Below are 21,078 nucleotides of genomic sequence, written 5' to 3'. Positions count from 1 at the left end.
CGCACGCGCGTATAATACGTTCGTGTAAACGAGGCCTAACAGACAGGTAAAGCAATTATTGGGCTTGTTAACCTAATTTAAATATTGTTTTAACTTTTTACTTTCAGAGTGCGCAGCGTAGAGGGAACACTGGTCATAGAGGTAGTGCACTGTTCTGGATCCCCTTCTATGGCATCATTTACATGACCGTGATATACGTCCGTGCGACGCGCGTGCTTTTCACGCGGGTCGCACAGACATATACAAGTCTATGGGCCAGTGCAGACAGTCCGTGAGTTTTGCGCAGCGTGAGTCCTCTGCGTAAAACTCACGACATGTTCTATATTTCCCCGTTTTTCGCGCATCATGCACCCATTGAAGTCAATGGGTGCGTGAAAACCACGCAGGTCGCACGGAAGCACTTCCGTGCGAACTGCGTGGTTCACGCAACAGCTGTCATTCTCTGAATGTAAACAGAAAAGCACCACGTGCTTTTCTGTTTACAAACATCCAAACGGAGTGTCAAAATGATGGCGGCTGCGCGAAAATCTCGCAGCCGCGCATCATATACTGATGACACACGCAGCTGTTAAGTGCCTTTTGCGCACGCAAAACGCCGCGTTTTTTGCATGCGGAAAATGCACACGCTCGTGTAAATCGGGCCTATAAGTGAGAGCAGAGAGCTGTTGTTATGGTCCACACGTAGCATAAATACTGCACATTTTCTGCAATGGATTTCATTGCGTAAAATCCACAGAGTATTACAGTGGATGAGATTTTAACAAAACCCGCCGAAAAAACATTCAGAAATTGACCTGCGGTGCGGTTGTCAATATATGCTGCGGAATCGCTGGTTTTCTGTTGTGGATTTTCCCCATTGAATTCAATGGGTAGGTAAAACCCGCAACAATCGCAACTAGAAAAAAAAGACTATTCTTGCGCAGATCTCTATGCTCCTGCGTCCGCTCATAGGCTGCAGTGGTCACATGGGATGAAACTTCATCCCAGGAGGCCGGGCTGCAGGGCGTCAGAGCGACGCATTTTTTTTTTACTTGCTGTTTCCGCAGCGGACATTCCGGCCGAAACACTGCACCACAATTTGGTGCATCAGCAGGAATTCTCTGTGGGGAACAGGGCGAATATGCTGTGTACTTTTACACAACGTATCCGCCCTGTGTGAACATAGCTTAAAGAGGAGCTACCGCTTTGGAAAAACTCAGCAAGACCATGTATTACTTGCTCAACCCTTCATTTAAATTGGGAACATGTAGTATTACATTTTCTTTGTGAATAGAGCATCGAGGGTTCGAGAATCTGGACCCATGGTGATCAGTTGAAACTATTTTAATTTTGCCTTACAGATTTTTGGAAAAGCTGAATGACAACCGCAGGTGGTCCTGCTGGTTGTTTCTCTTCATCAACTTCATCAATAATGACTTATTAGGGTGTTATTTACATGAGTTGTTTTTGTTGCAGTTTTTTAGACAAGTTGCATGGTTTTGCTGCGATAAATGTAATGAAAACCACCAAAAAAGAAACAACTCACGTAAATATACGCTTAGGGGATTTTAGGGGAAAATGCTCTTTAAGATAAATATACCACAAAGATGTTCTAGAAGGATCTAAACCTAAGGCCCCAACACGATTGTGTTCGGACCGTGATATACGGACCGCATGTCGGACACATTTCCCGGACCGAACACAGTTCAGGGAGCCGGGCTCCTAGCATCATAGTTATGTATGACGCCAGGTGTTCCTGCCTCCCCGCGGGAATACTGTCCCGTACTGAAAACATGTTTCAGTACCGGACAGTATTTCCGCGGAGAGGAGACTCCTAGTATACTATATAGCTATGATGCTAGGAGCCTGGCTCCCTGAACTGTGTTCGGTCTGGGATATCACGGACTGAACACGGTCGTGTGCATGGGGCCTTACTCTTCCTTTATAGCCCCTTGGTACTGAACTGAACGCAGATTGAACTTTATATTACATCCAGCTACTTTTTATTCCCTATCTTGTTTTTTTGCTTATTTTCTGTCTGACTAAGAAAAATAATTTCAGTCCAAGTCTTTGAGAATACATTTTGCTTCTCGCCACAAATCATTTTCTTCTTGACAGTACGGCCTTTCTTTCTCAATAGTGTAAAATAAAGTAAAACAATATTCTAGAAGTTGAATAAAAACCATCCAGTGCTGACGCTGATGATAACCATATTCAGCTGAACGCTGAAGAGGTTAATGAACAAGTGATCCCTCCCTGCCCCCTCTCCTTCTTTAGTTGTATTTTGGTGAGAACTATATGCAGATTAATGTGAGGGCATCTGTCTTTCATTATCCAGTCCAGTATAAATGTAATTACACCACTGGCACACACAGCCCACGTGTGCAGTGACTTCGCTGTAGAGCACATAAACTAGGGAAAAAGTTACACAATAACAAAATGTCACATCCTCTAAATAAAAGTCATAGGAAGCTCTGAGGCTGCTGGGCTGAAAGTGTGTCAGGCTAACGTCAAACAGTAAAAGTTCTATAGTCCGGCATCTGATAGCCCAGAAATGGGGTGCTGGAATGGCATGTTACTCGGGTGCTGGGTCCAGAGTAGAAAGGCCAAAAAGTCTTGGCCAGGATATTTAGACACAGGTCACAGGACTTTGAAAGTTAATCTGGACTCTTTAAGAGTCAATTCACGCTGAGTTTTTTGGAGCTGATTTTCACACGGAAAGGGCTGAAATTGTCTCCCATTGATTTCAATGGGAGTCAGAGGCCTTATTTTTTCCTGGGTAATTTTTTGCCGCTTGGGGGAAAAAAAGCGACAGGTTCTTTCTGAACATTTCGATGTGTTTTTTCGCCTGGGTCCGTGCATTAGCTTCATTGGCCGTGGGCGAAAAATGCAGCTGAAAAAAAACACAGGCAGTTCAAAATCTGCCTCCAAATTCCTGAACGAATTCGTAGGGAGATTTTTTCTGCCTGCAAAAAAATTCTGTGTGAACAGGGCCTAAGAAAGCAGAAGACTTCTTCTGAAGAAAAAGGAGCAAATAATAATATGAACCTTAACACCTCATGCACACGACCGTTGTGCCACTGACGGCATCCGAGTGGCATCGGATAGTCTTCACGGACCCATTCACTTTAGCGGGTGAATCGGATCTGTGAAAAATGATCTGAGTCTCCGATCTGAGGAAAGATAGGACATGTTCTATCTTTCCTCGGATTACTGACGAGACTCGGCCGGCGCACACGGTCGTGTGCATGAGGCGTAAATGCCGGATTAAAGAAATTTTACTATATTGTGTTAAACCCTTTGTTACATAGTTGAAATTTAATGAATACTTTATGTTAGCATGCTAGCACATATGTTTTAACTCATTAAGGAAAAGTGAAGAGTGACTTTATTGACCACATTTTGAAGCTTCTGATACCAGACATTTTGGACGCTAACAATATTTCAAGGAATAAAGGTAATATGCAGATTAATAGAAGTTTGGTATTCATAGTGTTACCTTTTAAGGACGGGTCAGAGAAAAAGTTAACAGATCATGTCAATCATGTCACCACAATTTCCAACCATTTCCGGAATGTCTTTTTTATAGGAATAGTAAATGCTGATAACTGAATTCTGCTTTTTGAAATTTTGTTCACGGTTGGACAGGCCCACAAGGGGACAAGAGGTCCAGGTTCACACATGATAATGGCATCCAGCCTCAGCAGGGCCTATTGGGTCAACCAGTGTACTACCCAATCAGAAGCTGTATAATGAAACAGATCACTTGATGTTGGGTGTATCACTTGGACTACTTCATTATTAACCTATACGGCTGAATTTAGACGTGGCATATTTTTACACCACAGATTTGGCTATAGTTGATCCACCGCCAAATGTGCATATTTTAGATGCAGATTTCGCCTTTTGCACTAGAAAGGGTGAAATCCACAGCAATTCCTCGGCAAATCCACATAAAAATCTGCATATAAAACATGTGGATTTTGTAGCAGATTTGCTGTTAAAATATGCCACGTGTGAATCCAGCCTTAGGCTTTCAATTGTGTGTGCAATGATAACAACACAATGTACTATACTATTTAAAGAGGGCACGTATTGTATAGTTAAATGGCTCAAGACATCCCAGTCTGACTCTAGGTATATTTAATAGGTATATGGAGTGTTCTGGATGAGAACTAAAAACTACACTCAAGCCAATAGGCTGATTTTACCTTATGCTTCTAAGGGTGCATTCACACGTGTAGGTTTTGTTCAGGTTATTTTTGTGGATTGAAACAAGAGAAAAAATAGTATCTGTCCTTTATACTTTCTCCCCCTTTATGATCCACCCTTGGTTTTGGCTTCAAAAACTGCATAAAACAATGAACAAAACCTGTGTGAATACACCCTTAGGGCTTATTCAGATGAACGTGATATACATCCGTGCTTTTCTGTTTACAAACATCCAAACGGAGTGTCATAATGATGGCGGCTGCGCGAAAAGCACTCAGCCGCGCATCATACGGGGCTGACACACGGAGCTGTCAAGTGCCTTTTGCGCGTGCACAACGCCGTGTTTTTTGCGTGTGCAAAACGCACACGCTCGTGTCAATCCAGCCTCAAGGTAAATCTAAATGATCTAATATGTTGCAGACGCAATCCTAATACCTGCAATATATGACATCACGACCATAATGCAATCTTGGCAAACTGCTAATATATTTTATCTGATTTTAATGGTCTTGTGTGACTTTTATCTTTCGTACTGACCCATATGTGAGAGGCCAAGTTTATCTAGTCAAGGGAAAGATCTCTGGGGGTTCCAAAATAAATATGACTCAGTTTCTGTTGCTGGACTACTATGAACTGTGCCAGAAAAAACAGCACAACAAGATATACAACTAAATCTGCTTATCAGTTTCAAAGTGACATATTGCTTCATTGGCAAAAATATTACAGTTAAGTCCCATTTAGAGATGAAGTTATCAGCAGTGTTGAATTTACAGAACTAAGGTTACTCCGGATCGCAAGGCAAAAGAACACCTTACAGATGTAAGGGGACCAAGTGGAGGCTTCGCACTTCGTAGTAGACCTTCAGAAACATATATTAACTGTACACACAATCTTAAATAAACTCTTTAAATAAGGAAATACAAAATGTACAAATTTACATGTAGTCCTTGCATGGACCACTATCTGCACCCACATTCTGAAACTACCATGCCCTCATATTTAAACTTGTAAGTAACTACTCCGGCATCCATATACAGGATGGATATTGGATCCAGTTTTGTTGCAACACAACAAGCTTTAGATGCCTTTTGCGAGTTTTTCATATGGACCAGAGTTTGTACAATGGCATGTTTAGTTGGCGAGACATTTTCTGTTAAGGGATAGGAGCAAACGCCTCGGCACTCGTAAGCCTCATAACCTGCTGGGGCAAGGATCCATGTGTCCCAACCAATTTCCTTAAAATTGATGTAGAGTGAGGTTTTCCTGCAAGTGTTGCCCTTTGCATTTCTTCGAATACGGGAGCTGGCATCATAGATAATGTTAGACCTCATCTGCAGCAAGGACTCCTCACTTGGCATGTTACCTATCCCCCCAAATTCTAAGTTCTCTTGTCCTACTTCCTGCTCATGGCTTATCATCTCATTCAATTCCTCCTTTTCTTCTTTACGTTCACTGCTTTGATCATCTGAAAAAACAATAAGCAAAGGTTCATGCTTGGTCTCTGGTCGTACATCTATGTCCAGCTTTGCTTCCACTGCATCTTCTAGGTCAATGTCTGGATTTTGTAAGTGAATTTCCAGCATTCGAGTCGTGAATTCCGACCTGCTCCAGCGAAGTACACCCGCAGTGATGTCAAACATTTCCCATTCACTGACTGTTTTGTATACCAGCCTGGAGGCCAGTTCCACCACCTTTCTCTCTCCTTGTTCATCACTACGTATTTCGTAAACCGTGATTTTTCTGCCCACTCCATCATATGGCACTCTGTCTCTTGGAACCAATATGTAGAGCTTAAGCTCAGCCATTACTATTGTTTCATGATGAGGAATAGACACATTGAAGAATAGAGGGTATTTCTTCACCTCCGGGACATCGCTGTATGGCATGGAAAAATCTGTTTAAAAGATATATATATTAGATTAGAATCAGAGCCAAATGATATTGTAAGCAGAACTCTGTTATGTTTTATAATTATTAAATACCTTCTATAATCTTATGTTAAAATGAGAGCTAAAACAATAATGTCTTTCAGTAACCAAATTCTGGAAATAGAGTGTCATAAAGTTATCAAATAAATGACATAGTTGGTTTATTGCATTTACAAACCTTTGCTGTAGCATTTCATGTGTTACTGGTTCGTATTGTAAGTTCTGTTAAAAAGTCTTCGAAAAATAACATGTCGCTTGTATATTTATCCATGTGACCTAGAAAGTCACAGGTTGGACAATATGACTCTATGCGTCTACTACCTTTATTTTATCCAAGGGCCACATTGTCAGATTACACTACTTGAAGTGGCCTCAGCTTAAAGATGTAACTTGGTGAGAAAATGATAGGATATATGGGGACTCTACAATGCTTCTAGGTCCTCTTAGTCACTGCTGCTATCACAATACTCATTTACATTTTAACCAGATTCTTCAATGACTGAGGTTCATAGTAATTATGAATTTTAACTTTCAGGATTCATTGTCACAGTGATCTACATTTTGGACAGACATTGTAGACTAGAATTTGTAAAGATTTGCTCTTCTAATTAGGCATCATGCACACCTCTGTATAAGGCCAAAACCACACAGACAGTTTTGATGCAGTTTTTGTTTTTTTTAGCAAAAGCCAGCAGTGGGTCTAAAAGGAAGAAAAGGCATAAATAAAAGACTGATGCATCTCCTTTCTTCTGTGTCCACTCCTGTACTTGGCTCAAAAAACGGATGCAAAAGCGGCATCAAAACCGTGTGTGTGATCCTAGCCTAAAGGATCTGTGTGGTACAGACCCATAATACAACAACCATTGCCTGCTTTGGGCTTATATTGTACCTCCATATGCCTCCAACTTTATACAGAGAAAACCGAGGATTCCATATGAATTTGTGAGGACAAAAATTGTGGCATGCTCAATGTCATATTATGCTGGTACTCTCTTTTAGAAGCATTGCTTATAGTGCAGAGTATGGTGCCTCATGAAGGCACTATACAACGGGACGTCGAATCTTTGTGGCTTCGTAGTACGTAGGGACTCCTTGTGCTATCTTGACGTATATACGGATCCTTAGGACTGCATCCATACATGGCTGACATGAAAGTGGAGCCTATAAAGCTCTAATAATTGTCCATGGGACGACTGTCATGTTTTGTTTTATCTCCTTAACTCATAATTTATCCAGTTGTAGGGAAAACAAGCATGACCATCATGACTCAAGTGCTGCCATTAGTTGAATAAAGAAAAAACATTGAATGTGTAGGGTCGCTTGGTGATACTGATGACATATGTGCACAATGGGGACCATTAGTCAAGCAGCTGTAAGCAGTTATGGATAATGGATAAAATAAACTGATTGTTGTAGAAAGGATAGCAGACCATAGATATCATAATTGTATGCAGGTCAGACATACAACCTAACATCCCTTCAGATTGTTCATTAGACCTGCTGAATTTTTGATATGATATGTGTAATCTTCAAGCAAACATAAAGAAAAAATAAGCATGTTATAAAAGATTGACTGGATATGATACCAAACTGTGCCTGAAAATGAGAAATTTCCTTCTATGATGACCTTTCCCTAAAATTTCCCTTTCACCCTGCACACCCTTGCAGTTGCTAAAAGGAAGGTGCCCTGAAATAGTCCAGCTGGACAGGCCTGCTTAGTGTCTGTTCTCACTGCCCCCGCTTAGTCCCGTGCTGTTAGCACCTTTCTTGCCTGGGAACTTGTGTGCTGAACATTCGCACACTTGTATGAAGCAGGATAATGTATGTATTTACAACATATGGTGGTGTGCCTTAGATTAAAGCATCTGCAGAATTGACATGGTGCCACAGATCGTGCATTGGGGAGACTCTCCGTTAACAAATAACATACCTTGTGAATTGATAGAACTTTATCTCTAGTTCAACATGATTTCCATATGCAGGAAATTATTTAGAGTAAACTATGTTGCCTACATTTCAGACATTTGGAAGCAAGTTGTCTCCAACCAGATAAAATATGGTCGACATAGAGACACATCAAGTGTTTGCTAACTCTATGCATAGTTGAGGCCTAGTTTTTGTGTTATTGCAGCTTGGCTGTTCTTTTGCAGCAAAAGTCATGAGAATGGAAAATAAAATCAGAATACAAGGTGTATCCAATGATTTACATAGAGAGGGGAGATCATATAGATAAAATGCTTATCCCTCTTGTTTTGTGTTCACTCCACAAGACTCTTCTGTCATTAGAGAGAGAGGGGCCAGATGCTTGTTCTGTTCTTCTCATATCCATCCATCCATCATTCATTCATGGGAGAGGCCACCATGGCCCAAGGACCACAGTACCCTGTACTAATTTTTCTACTGCATGCCTGCGGAGAGAGGAAGTCCTGATTGGGTTAGACTACCAAGAGAGTAGCTGGAAGAGGCTGACTAAAGCTGTGTCAACCCTGCGAAGGTTGCCTGCACGTCAAATATAGCCCTATATTTCAGAAAACAAATCTTTGTATCTGGTGCCATCAGTTTCAAGTGGACCGAATTGTTATGGAAGAACTATACATATTTGTTCAGAACAGATACTGTTAGGGATCTGCCAGGTACTTCATCTAGCTATACTCCTGGGATTAATCAATCCACACCTGAGGCCAGACCTGCTCGACTGACACCATCTCCCACCAACCAGGGTGGCAGGCTCAGGAGTGGGAGAGCCTATCGCGGCCTGGTCTCTCGGAGTTAGCTCCGCCCCCTGCCCTTTATTACCTGCCCTGTGCTCTCCCTCAGTGCTTGTAATTCTTTTGGATTCCTGGCCCCGCTGCTGCTTGCTCCAGCCTGCTTCTGCCGTGCTTCTGCCTTGCTGCAGTTCTGCTTGACCTGCTTGCTTGCCCTGGCTTGCTTCTGTCTCCGTGCCTGCTCGGGTGTACTCACTTCGTCCTGGTCCTGACTGTTCGTTCGCCGCCCCGTTTCCTCGTGGCGTTCCGTGGCTACTGCCCCTTCCCTTGCGTGTTCCCTGTTTGTCTTCCTGTGCACTTAGCCAGCGTAGGGACCGCCGCCCAGTTGTACCTCGTCGCCTAGGGCGGGTCGTTGCAAGTAGGCAGGGACAGGGCGGTGGGTAGATTAGGGCTCACTTTCCCTTCACCTCCTTCCTGCCATTACATAATTACAAGCCCTTACCTAGTCTACCATTTCTCCTACGCTGACGCTATCATGGACCCCCTTGAGACCCTGACCCAGCAGATGCAGGGCCTCTCCCTACAGGTCCAGGCCCTGGCCCAAAGGGTCAATCAGGGTGACGCTGCTTTAGTAGTACCCCTCACCTCACCTCTAGAACCCGACCTCAAGTTACCTGACCGGTTTTCAGGGGACCGTAAGACGTTTCTCTCCTTCCGGGAGAGTTGCAGACTGTATTTCCGCCTAAAGCCCCACTCCTCAGGTTCCGAGAACCAGTGGGTGGGTATCATCATATCCCGACTCCAGGAAGGGCCCCAAGAGTGGGCCTTCTCCTTGGCTCCTGACGCCCCTGAACTTTCCTCTGTTGATCGTTTTTTCTCTGCCCTCGGACTCATTTACGACGAGACTGACAGGACTGCTTTAGCCGAGAGTCAGCTGGTGACCTTACGTCAGGGTAGGAGACCGGTTGAGGAATACTGTTCTGATTTTAGGAAGTGGTGCGTAGCTTCTCAGTGGAACGATCCGGCCCTAAGGTGCCAGTTTAGGTTAGGATTATCTGACGCCCTGAAGGATCTGCTGGTTAGCTACCCCTCGCCTGACTCCCTTGACCAGGTTATGGCCCTAGCAGTACGACTTGACCGACGTCTCAGGGAACGTCAGCTAGAACGCTTCAGTGTGCTCCCCTCTGACTTTTCTGCGATTCCCCCCGAGGTCCCGTCTCCTCGCCCCTCCACGGAGGACTCGGAGGTACCTATGCAACTCGGGGCCTCCATGTCCCCTCGACAACGTAGAGAGTTTCGCAGAATGAATGGTCTCTGCTTCTACTGTGGGGACGACAAGCATCTACTGAACACCTGTCCCAGGCGCAAGAATAAGAAGCCGGAAAACTTCCGCGCCTAAGTGATCATCGGGGAGGTCACTTGGGCGCACAGGTATTTCCCGTTAATGTGAAACGCAATAAAATTTTGCTTCCCTTTCAGGTCTCGTTTGCTGGCCGGTCTGCCACGGGCAGTGCTTTCGTGGATTCTGGCTCATCTGCTAATATCATGTCTGTGGATTTTGCTATGTCTCTAAAGATGCCTTGTATTGATTTACCTTATCCCATCCCTGTAGTAGGAATCGACTCAACCCCCCTTGCTAATGGTTATTTTACTCAGCATACTCCTGTTTTTGAACTCCTGGTTGGCTCCATGCATTTGGAGCAGTGCTCTGTACTGGTGATGCAGGGATTATCGTCTGATCTGGTATTAGGTCTTCCCTGGTTGCAGTTGCATAATCCCACATTTGATTGGAATACTGGGGATCTCACCAAATGGGGTAATGAATGTCTTATGTCATGTCTTTCTGTTAACTCTATTTCTCCCCGGGAGGAGGTAAACACGCTTCCTGAGTTTGTTCAGGACTTCGCCGATGTGTTTTCTAAGGAGGCCTCCGAGGTGTTGCCCCCCCATAGAGATTACGATTGCGCTATCGATTTGGTGCCTGGTGCCAAGCTTCCTAAGGGTAGGATATTTAATCTTTCATGTCCTGAACGTGAAGCGATGAGGGTGTATATCCAAGAATGCCTGGCCAAGGGTTTCATTCGCCCCTCGACTTCTCCTGTAGGTGCTGGCTTCTTCTTCGTGGGGAAGAAGGATGGTGGTCTTAGGCCGTGCATTGATTATCGTAACCTGAATAAGGTCACCGTAAGGAACCAGTACCCACTTCCTTTGATTCCGGATCTTTTTAATCAGGTTCAGGGAGCCCAATGGTTTTCTAAGTTCGATCTACGGGGGGCATATAACCTTATCCGCATCAAAGAGGGGGATGAGTGGAAAACTGCGTTCAACACACCCGAGGGTCATTTCGAATACCTGGTCATGCCCTTTGGGTTGTGTAATGCCCCTGCTGTCTTCCAGAATTTTATTAATGAAATCCTGAGAGAGTACCTGGGTAATTTTCTTGTTGTGTACCTTGATGACATACTGGTGTTTTCCAAGGACTGGTCCTCCCACGTGGAGCATGTCAGGAAGGTGCTCCAGGTCCTTCGGGAGAATAATCTGTTTGCTAAGACTGAAAAATGTGTCTTTGGGGTACAGGAGATACCATTTTTAGGGCAAATCCTCACTCCTCATGAATTCCGCATGGACCCTGCCAAGGTTCAAGCTGTGGCGGAATGGGTCCAACCTGCCTCCCTTAAGGCGTTACAGTGTTTTTTAGGGTTCGCCAACTATTACAGGAGATTTATTGCCAACTTCTCGGTCGTCGCTAAGCCTCTTACGGACCTTACCCGCAAGGGTGCCGATGTCCTCCATTGGCCCCCTGAGGCCGTCCAGGCCTTTGAGACTCTCAAGAAGTGCTTTATCTCGGCCCCCGTGCTGATTCAGCCCAACCAAGAGGAGCCATTTATTGTGGAGGTTGACGCTTCCGAGGTGGGAGTGGGGGCCGTCTTGTCCCAGGGTACCAGCTCCCTCACCCATCTCCGCCCCTGTGCTTACTTCTCTAGGAAGTTTTCGCCCACGGAGAGTAACTATGATATTGGTAACCGCGAACTTCTAGCCATTAAATGGGCTTTTGAGGAGTGGCGGCACTTCCTGGAGGGGGCCAGACACCAGGTAACGGTCCTTACGGATCACAAGAATCTGGTTTTCCTAGAATCGGCCCGGAGGCTTAATCCTAGACAAGCTCGGTGGGCACTATTCTTTACCAGATTTAATTTCTTGGTTACCTATAGGGCTGGGTCCAAGAATATTAAGGCTGACGCTCTGTCACGTAGTTTCATGGCCAATCCTCCTTCCGAGAAGGATCCCGCTTGTATTTTACCCCCTGGTATAATCGTCTCTGCCACGGATTCTGATTTAGCTTCTGATATCGCGGCTGATCAGGGTGCAGCTCCCGGGAACGTCCCTGGGGACAAACTGTTTGTTCCCCTGCAATACCGGCTGAGGGTACTCAGGGAAAACCATGACTCCGCTCTATCTGGTCATCCTGGCATCTTGGGCACCAAACACCTCATTACCAGAAACTATTGCCCCACGTTGGGCGCCAAAATGTTCGGGTACTAATCAGTCTCAACCGGCAGGGATAATACGCTGAGTTCGTACGAAAGGAATCACACCACACAGAGTCTGGTACAAAGCTCCTCACTCAGCATCAGGCGTCACTGATTTATTTATTACACACATTTGTTCTATATCTCCTTTCTCCTGGGGGTGGGTACATGTTATCACACTTTTATAAAAGCACGTATCACTGTAAGCCTCTTGTTACTTTGTGTCATCCTTGGATAGGTTCACCCTTATCTGGTCCTTTAGATATGTCTTCATAGTTCATAGTTTGTTCATACCAGGAAGTGACTTGTTATTTTATTAGTGCGTAGTCCCTGTTCAGGGGCCATCTTGCCACGTATACTTATCTAATCCTATTACTATTGCTTCATCACAATTATGTACACAACTCTATAGTCTATATTTTATTAAAGAAAGAAAATTATTATAAACATTAACTTCTGTCCACTCCATCCTTCACAGTGGCCTGGGTTGCCTAAAGATGTTAGGGCTTACGTCGCCGCTTGTGAGGTTTGCGCTAGGTCCAAAACCCCTAGGTCCCGACCTGCGGGCCTACTACGTTCCTTGCCCATTCCCCAGAGACCTTGGACCCATATCTCCATGGATTTTATCACCGATTTGCCTCCATCTCAGGGCAAGTCGGTGGTGTGGGTGGTAGTCGACCGCTTCAGCAAGATGTGCCACTTTGTGCCCCTTAAGAAGCTACCTAACGCCAAGACGTTAGCTTCTTTGTTTGTGAAACACATCCTGCGTCTCCATGGGGCCCCAGTCAATATCGTTTCTGACAGAGGGGTACAATTTGTTTCCTTATTTTGGAGAGCTTTTTGTAAAAAGTTGGAGATTGATCTGTCCTTCTCCTCCGCCTTCCATCCCGAAACTAATGGCCAAACGGAAAGGACCAACCAATCCCTGGAACAATATTTAAGGTGTTTCATCTCTGACTGTCAATTCGATTGGGTCTCATTCCTTCCCCTTGCTGAATTTTCCCTGAATAACCGGGTCAGTAACTCGTCAGGGGTCTCCCCGTTTTTCTGTAATTTCGGGTTTAACCCAAGGTTCTCCTCCGTCTCCCCTGGTTGTTCCAATAATCCTGAGGTAGAGGAGGTTCATCGGGAACTGTGCACTGTCTGGGCCCAGGTTCAGAAGAACCTAGAGGCGTCCCAGAGCGCACAAAAGATTCAGGCGGATAGTAGACGTTCTGCTAACCCCCGGTTTGTCGTCGGGGATTTGGTCTGGTTGTCGTCCAGGAACTTGCGCCTTAAGGTCCCGTCCAGGAAGTTTGCTCCCCGATTTATTGGACCTTATAAGATCATTGAAGTCCTCAACCCTGTATCCTTCCGTCTGGAGCTCCCCCCATCCTTTCGCATACATGACGTCTTCCATGCCTCCCTCCTTAAACGCTGCTCCCCGTCCTGGTCCCCCTCGAGGATACCTCCTGTTCCCGTTCTCACCCCTGAGGGGGTGGAATTCGAGGTGGCCAAGATTATGGACAGTAGGATGGTCCAGGGCTCCCTCCAGTACCTGGTCCATTGGAGAGGATACGGGCCGGAGGAGAGGACTTGGGTACCTGCCCGTGATGTTCACGCTGGGGTATTGATCAGGAGGTTCCACCTCCTCTTCCCCACTAAACCGGGTTCCCTTAGTAAGGGTCCGGTGGCCCCTCATAAAAGGGGGAGTACTGTTAGGGATCTGCCAGGTACTTCATCTAGCTATACTCCTGGGATTAATCAATCCACACCTGAGGCCAGACCTGCTCGACTGACACCATCTCCCACCAACCAGGGTGGCAGGCTCAGGAGTGGGAGAGCCTATCGCGGCCTGGTCTCTCGGAGTTAGCTCCGCCCCCTGCCCTTTATTACCTGCCCTGTGCTCTCCCTCAGTGCTTGTAATTCTTTTGGATTCCTGGCCCCGCTGCTGCTTGCTCCAGCCTGCTTCTGCCGTGCTTCTGCCTTGCTGCAGTTCTGCTTGACCTGCTTGCTTGCCCTGGCTTGCTTCTGTCTCCGTGCCTGCTCGGGTGTACTCACTTCGTCCTGGTCCTGACTGTTCGTTCGCCGCCCCGTTTCCTCGTGGCGTTCCGTGGCTACTGCCCCTTCCCTTGCGTGTTCCCTGTTTGTCTTCCTGTGCACTTAGCCAGCGTAGGGACCGCCGCCCAGTTGTACCTCGTCGCCTAGGGCGGGTCGTTGCAAGTAGGCAGGGACAGGGCGGTGGGTAGATTAGGGCTCACTTTCCCTTCACCTCCTTCCTGCCATTACAGATACTTTTTCTGAAAAAAAATACCCCGTAAAAACATGAGAATTTCTTTTCGTGGTGAGAAGGCCACGGTGGAGCTGATCACATAAGACCAGTATGGTGTAGTTGATTGAATGTAATGGAATATATTGCCTTGTTACCTCATAATGTGGAAAAGCATATTTATTGCAAGCACATATTAACAGGAATCAAAGATTGCAGGCTATGGGACTGTCTTAGTCCATTTCTATAGATAAATGGGCATAGGAAGTTCGCAAGAGTAAATTGATGCATAGTGAACGGCTAATTAAGTTTTAATGATAATCAGGTCTTAGCCTGGTAATAGAGGGGCCCAGTGTGGTTATTGTTTGGTCATTCCTGGACATGGTCACACATCAGTGCTAGTACTGTAAACTGGAGGAACGGGTTTATGACTAATACCGGTGAGGTGGGAGAGAGTGTTGTCAGCTGCTGTTTTGAGCCGTTTGGCTCATTGCTGAATATGACTGGTGATGTACTGGGTTGCTGAAAAAATGTTAACATTTCCGATATACTAATCTGAGGTAATATCAGTCATATTCTGGAAAAAAAAAAGCAAATCAAAGCATTACACACAAAATAGTAATTTTGGCTCATGCAATAGCAAACCTTCACGTGACTGGTATGACTGGTATAGGTTTGTATATATTGGAACCAACATGAAGAGAGGCAGATTAATATCAAACTTTACATCTGCTCCCTAGTCATTCATTTCCATGCAGGGCAGGTGTCTTCTCCACCTCTGAAACGGCTCATTATGGAAAATAAATTTTGAGGTTTAATAAAAAAACAAACAAAAAAAACCCATATATAATTGTGTATATAAAGCTTATTTACATCGCCTTGATAGAAATGTGTGCTTTACAAAGGCCACCATATTGTCTCATGAACCCTTCAGCATTCATGGAAATCCAAGTTGTAAAAAAAGTAGTTTTCCAGACAGTGACCTTTGTCTGAATTAGATATATACTTGAGTTATTTACATGTTTTTAATGCAAGGTTGTTAGATTATTTTTTTTTCATTGAATAAGTAGCAAGCTAAAAGTCGAAGGAATATCTTTGCTTCTCATTCAGGGTCTGTGAGGATGCCCTCTATATTTCTGTGACAATGAAATGAAGAGTCTCGGAAAACTATTGGTTAGATGTACGTAGTTACAGTCTCCACATGCTCATTCAAAACATTATGGGTAGGCGTACTGTATTTTATGCTATGTGTCATTCAGTCTCAGGAGAGGTTAGTTTTATACTGTTTCCTACTGAGTCAGGCTGCATTCGATTAAAATTCACTGGCCACAATAGACTATGAAAACCACAAGCATTGAAAATACAAAATGATCAGTCAAACTTTTAAATTCCTTCCCAAGAAGACTTTGTGGTTCGTATTTATCAATATGCTGCTGAAAATTCCCAACAAGGCTAGAAAATATGTTCGATGGCCTTCTGAGTATAATGTACATTATCCATAATTTTCATGAAAGCCTTGCAGATTTACTGACAAAGTTTATTAATCCAGATCAGTCCATGGTGGCACCTAATTATTGGTATTATAACCTAGGATCTAATCTCTGTCTATTATAGAGGGATTCACGTGATTAGGACGGACAGGCTCTGTAATGGGAACAGACAAGGATTCATCCTCTAGTGATAGTTTTTCAGACTGTATTTCATCCAACTACAAGTTTCATGTGCCAATTCTCTATAAACGAAAATTTGGTTGTTACAATGATCCTCAAAATCCAACAGATTGTTCTGTTACTCTTAGTAAGTACTTCTTGGGAATACAGTCTGACGATTGTGGCTCAGTCCACACACTTTTCCCAAGTCCAATAAAACATATACTAATGAGCTGCAACAAATGTAACGTGTCAGAAGTAGAAAGACTGGATTTGACAGGACTCAGCCTTGGAACATGCACAGAAAATCCAGTTTATTATTCGCTGACAACCCTTAACATCCATAGGGATACTATTGATGTGTAACGCCAAGCAATAAAAATGTAAAATTTCTAATTCCAGTTCTGTTCATAACAAACTCCCAGAATGTGGTCAGATGAACATTGGGGCAGACATAGGTCCCAAGATATTCCTACAATGTGTTAGATATGAGGACCGTAATTTCTTTTTTGCTTGGTCTACATGAATGCCCAAGTAAAGGACAACAGCAATTAACTACCACACTCTTACACAATTGCCTGAATGAGAACATTAACATTTGGATCCAAGGAAATAATTACTTTAATTTAGATTTTGCATGCAAATAAATAAATGCATGATGGCCACGTAAAATATTTATCGAGTGTACTGTACTTTCTTAAAATGTATAGCCCACTGGGGAGCAAGAGAAGTTTAACCATAATTAAAGACAGATGTCCTCTTTGTATATCATACACTTACAGATTTATTCTGGGGAACAGCCAGCCTGATTCTGTAAAACACCCTTTGTGTTCTAAAGGGTTACAGAACTAGGGTTAATATGTAACTACCCTCAAGTGCATAGTTAAGGTTGTACATTGATATGTAATCTGACAGCGCATATCATAAGTATACCACCCACTCGTCCTACCGTGAAACATAACACCATCATTAACTATCTCTGTTATTCACACAGCAAACCAAACATTTATAGGAATTCTTAAATTCCTTAATGTAGGCTACTGAAAATAAAGAATTATTTTTTTGGGAGAAGTAATATGTTGGGCTTGTATATGTAAGTAAGCTACTGTAGCAAGTTAAACTGGCAACGGACAGTACATGCAAACTGCTGCATGGGCATTATGTATTAAGTAATATTCAGAGGCCGAACTTGAAGCTACTGGGCAACTATGCAAGGCTTCCCAACATCCATGTGCCATTTATAATACTAGTGTCATCTTCTGTGGCAGAGAGGTCTGTGGACCCCTCAGGTATTAGGGCCCAGGTGATACCTCTGCACTCCCTATAGCAACACCCTTGGTAATGTTTATTAAATATTTTAAGTAAATGTGTTTCATTTAACTAATTGTTATCCAGTTCAGCCATTTAAGACTATCAAAAAAATGTGCAGTGTCCTTTGGTTTTCTTACCAATTAAACTCAGAGGAGTAGATGGAAAATAAGCGGCCTTTAAAGGGGTTGTATGAGATTAGAAAAAAATAGGGTTTATTTTATCCCAAAAAGCATAACTCTTGTTTATGGACTGTTTTTGGTATTGCAGCTCTGTCCCATTTAATTGAAGGGTGGAATTATTTTTGGAAAAAATTAGTCCATTGTGTCCAATCCTGTACAACCCATTTAAGAGAAAGGCCTTACCTTAAATAATGTATCGTCAGCTTAACTTTATGTATAACATTTTAATTGTTTCGGATTAGTGCTCATTTAGGAACGATTACTTTCAAAAACTTGAGTAAGTCAAGCCGGATTGATTTTTTTTAAAAATAAAATGTATTGCAAATACCCAACCATAACCTCCAGCAAGAAGTTTAGGTGAGGCCTTTCCCACAACAGAATGACTTTTATGTGAGCCTGGAGAGAGATGACTTGATATAAGAGATGAGAAGCAGCTGGAACTATTATATAAAAATCTCTAAAAGTTTGAAGGTTTCGCTTTGTGAGCAAATAAATTGTGAAATGGTTGGAGGGTTGGAGATATTCTACTTTCATGTCTTTATTCAAGAGGAGCGGGAACATCAGAGGAAATCTCACGTGTGCAAGCCAACTGAGGTTAACTCTTCCATTGCAATTCTTTTAAAAATAATTATAAAATGCATTTTTTGGACGTTGAGCTGATAAGAGACTTAAATGAACAGTAAATATGTGGAGTTAGAATTTGTGCCAAGCCTACCTTTGAGATATTTATGTCTATTTATGACTACATTGGATATTTACTATATTTTTGTTATGATCAATTTCTTTTGGACTTCAATATGGATGTCCATAGTGTTCCTACGAGCACCACACAATAATGTACATCTCTGCATATGGAACATTTAGGACTGTACTTAAAAAAGACCAAAAAAAAAACACAGAACTACTGGAATGAGCTACTCACGTGGCCAAGCCTTCAGGGATCTTGTTTTATAATGAACCAATGTCAAAGAAGATCGTGGGATGTCTGCTGTTGTGACAAGTAATAACTATTCTGCCCCTTTCCTGGCCCATACAGTTTGCCAAGACATCGCCATATGCCTTATCTCAAGAGCTCCACAGTGGATATGCTTCTTTTTACAAAGACATAATCTCGTACTAGTGTGGACATTTAATTTCTTGCATAGTTTAATTTCCAAGAAGGTATGGAGCAGAAACGTTTAAGAGAAGTTTTCAATAAAAAAAATCTAAAATAGAATTAAATTCTCCAAATTTTTTTTTTTTGCTACCAAATATTTTTGAATTTAGGACATATAAAATTATTTTTTTTAGATTATCTTGCGATAAAAGTAAATTCATGCTTCAGGCAAGTTTATATCTGTGTCTTACCTTCATTTTTGAAGCTGCGTACAATGTTGGCTGAAGGCATTGTGGTTCTGTCCATTGCAAACTTGTTGTAGAGTTCCAGCATGTACTCCGGTGGTTCCACTTTGACAGGTGCCTGCACTGGGATCCCGGAAAGGTTTAAGGTCTTCAAGAAGTCATCTTTCATAGTTTCCAACAAAGAGTTGAAATCGACCCCATCCTGCTCAGAGAGGACTTCGTCATATACAGGCAAATCATCTTCCAAGCCCATTATGGGACTACTTGATACGCAATGCATCAGCAAACTCAGGACCATATATACCCGCAGGGAGATGGGATCCATGTTCCGTGATTGCTTCTGCTCTGGAATAATCTCAGCTGCCAGTGGTGTCCGGGGTGTCTGTTTTAATCTCTTGAGAGGACACTGCTTTTGTCATCTGCAGTTGACAAGTATGGAAACACTCGTCTGAAACTTGTGACCATTCTCTCTCACACATACACACTCCTTGCTCTCTCTCTCCCTCCCTCTCTTCTTCCCTTTCAAAAACGCCAGGTTTCACTAATTTGATAACATGTCCCTACAGCATCCCTGCTTCCCTTATCTCCCACACTAGAAGCGTCTCACCAGATTTCGCTGCTATCTCAGAATCCCACTTTTCCTAATGAGCATTTTGTAAACATTTCCATATTCTGACACTGCCTGTGAGATAGGCCAATTTTTCTCTCTGCTAAAGAGGAAAAAAAAGTTTGCCCTTGTTCTGCAGCTAAACGTCCCTGTTGAAGTCTGCCAAAGTTTCCCTCTGAGAAGTTTTATGTGATTTTAGCTAGCATGCAAGAAGCATGTATAGGCTCAGAGTGAATGAATATATTTTTTCCAGGACAAATTTACATTACCGCTAGAAGCTGCTTTACTGAAAGAGTATATGTTAAAGCTTAAAAAAAAACCTGGATCTTCCTCAGAAGAAGGATGGGAAACGTTTTTTGTCTTAACTATAATATTATGGAGGTCACAACCTTATTCTGGGATACAAGGGCCTGCAAGTAATTTTCAGCAAATGAGACCTTTTATATGACAGATTTTCAGCAAATGAGATTCTCGTTATATGACTGAGTTTGTTTGCTGGTGAGAAAGTAAACTCCCCGAGTTTTCCTTAGTTTGGATGTGTGCAAATATTCTCATAAATATGATATTCTCTTGTGTTGTTATGTCCGTACCATTTTAAGGAGCCACTAAACCTTGAACCACCACTTGTATAAAGTTTACAAATGTACACGACAAAAGTCTCAGGAAATGGTGATATCTGACATATAGTTAAATTTTTTTGGTTTCAAGTTTGTAAACACCCAAAAGACGCCAAACCAGTGTCTCCAAATTGCACCAGCACCTACCTGAAAAAGTGATACCCAAAAAAAAATTATTCAACTGTGCTCCAAATATAAAATACTTAGATTAAACATTTATAATGGCCAAATGGTGATATAAACATTGGCAAAGTTATGGGCAAGGCAAACATGTCATAAAGGAAACACCTGCAACTTCTTTAAGGAGTGGGAAGCCTCATCATTCTTTCTAATGGGCAGGGTGATCCTCCTCTCTGAAGGCACTGTTACATTAGCAAACAAAGGATGGGCAGACTTGCGCATTAGCCTTCTCTCCTACAAGGTAAGGGCTATCATGTCCCTGATGAGGAGTGTGATGCAGGGACAGGTACAGGCCCCATTTCTGTATTTTTAGCTTTGGTACTTCTTCTCCTCGATCTATGCGTGAACCCTAAAAAATTGTAGTTCCAATATAAAATGAATAAGTTCCAGTGATACTAGAAATGGTATTTCAAAATACTTTATTTGGTGGACCATCTATTGCATATTCAAAAAGACTTAACTAAGTAATTAAAATGTCATTATCACATATTAAACACCATTATAAAGCATTAAAATAGCAGTAACATACACTACCAACCTAATAACACCATATTCTGCCCATATATAGTTAAACTCAATACTGTCACACACT

The 21,078-nt window shown here is 43.0% G+C and overlaps 1 protein-coding gene across 1 annotated transcript; it reads right to left on the bottom strand.

Annotated features, from left to right (window-relative positions):
* Positions 1-5,150: 5,150 nt before the first annotated feature.
* On the bottom strand, positions 5,151-19,407 carry BMP10 (bone morphogenetic protein 10). Its single transcript, XM_075855340.1, has 2 exons — positions 19,089-19,407; positions 5,151-6,085 (listed from the first exon to the last, which is right to left on the bottom strand). Exons 1-2 carry the CDS (start codon positions 19,405-19,407, stop codon positions 5,151-5,153), a joined length of 1,254 nt encoding a protein of 417 aa, XP_075711455.1.
* Positions 19,408-21,078: the final 1,671 nt, after the last annotated feature.

This window comes from Rhinoderma darwinii, chromosome 3 (assembly GCF_050947455.1).
Source record: "Rhinoderma darwinii isolate aRhiDar2 chromosome 3, aRhiDar2.hap1, whole genome shotgun sequence".
In the NCBI taxonomy this organism is placed as follows: Eukaryota; Metazoa; Chordata; class Amphibia; order Anura; family Rhinodermatidae; genus Rhinoderma; species Rhinoderma darwinii.
The sequence above is the reverse complement of the archived record's forward strand: the minus strand, read 5'-3'. Positions and strand labels throughout refer to the sequence as shown.

Bases quoted from the DNA above. Each gene is read 5' to 3' on its own strand.
- BMP10 (XM_075855340.1), bottom strand. From the start codon at position 19,407: ATGGATCCCATCTCCCTGCGGGTATATATGGTCCTGAGTTTGCTGATG. The intron at 6,086-19,088 runs GTAAGACACAGA...TCTTTTAAACAG, and splicing joins ACGCAGCTTCAAAAATGAAG to ATTTTTCCATGCCATACAGC.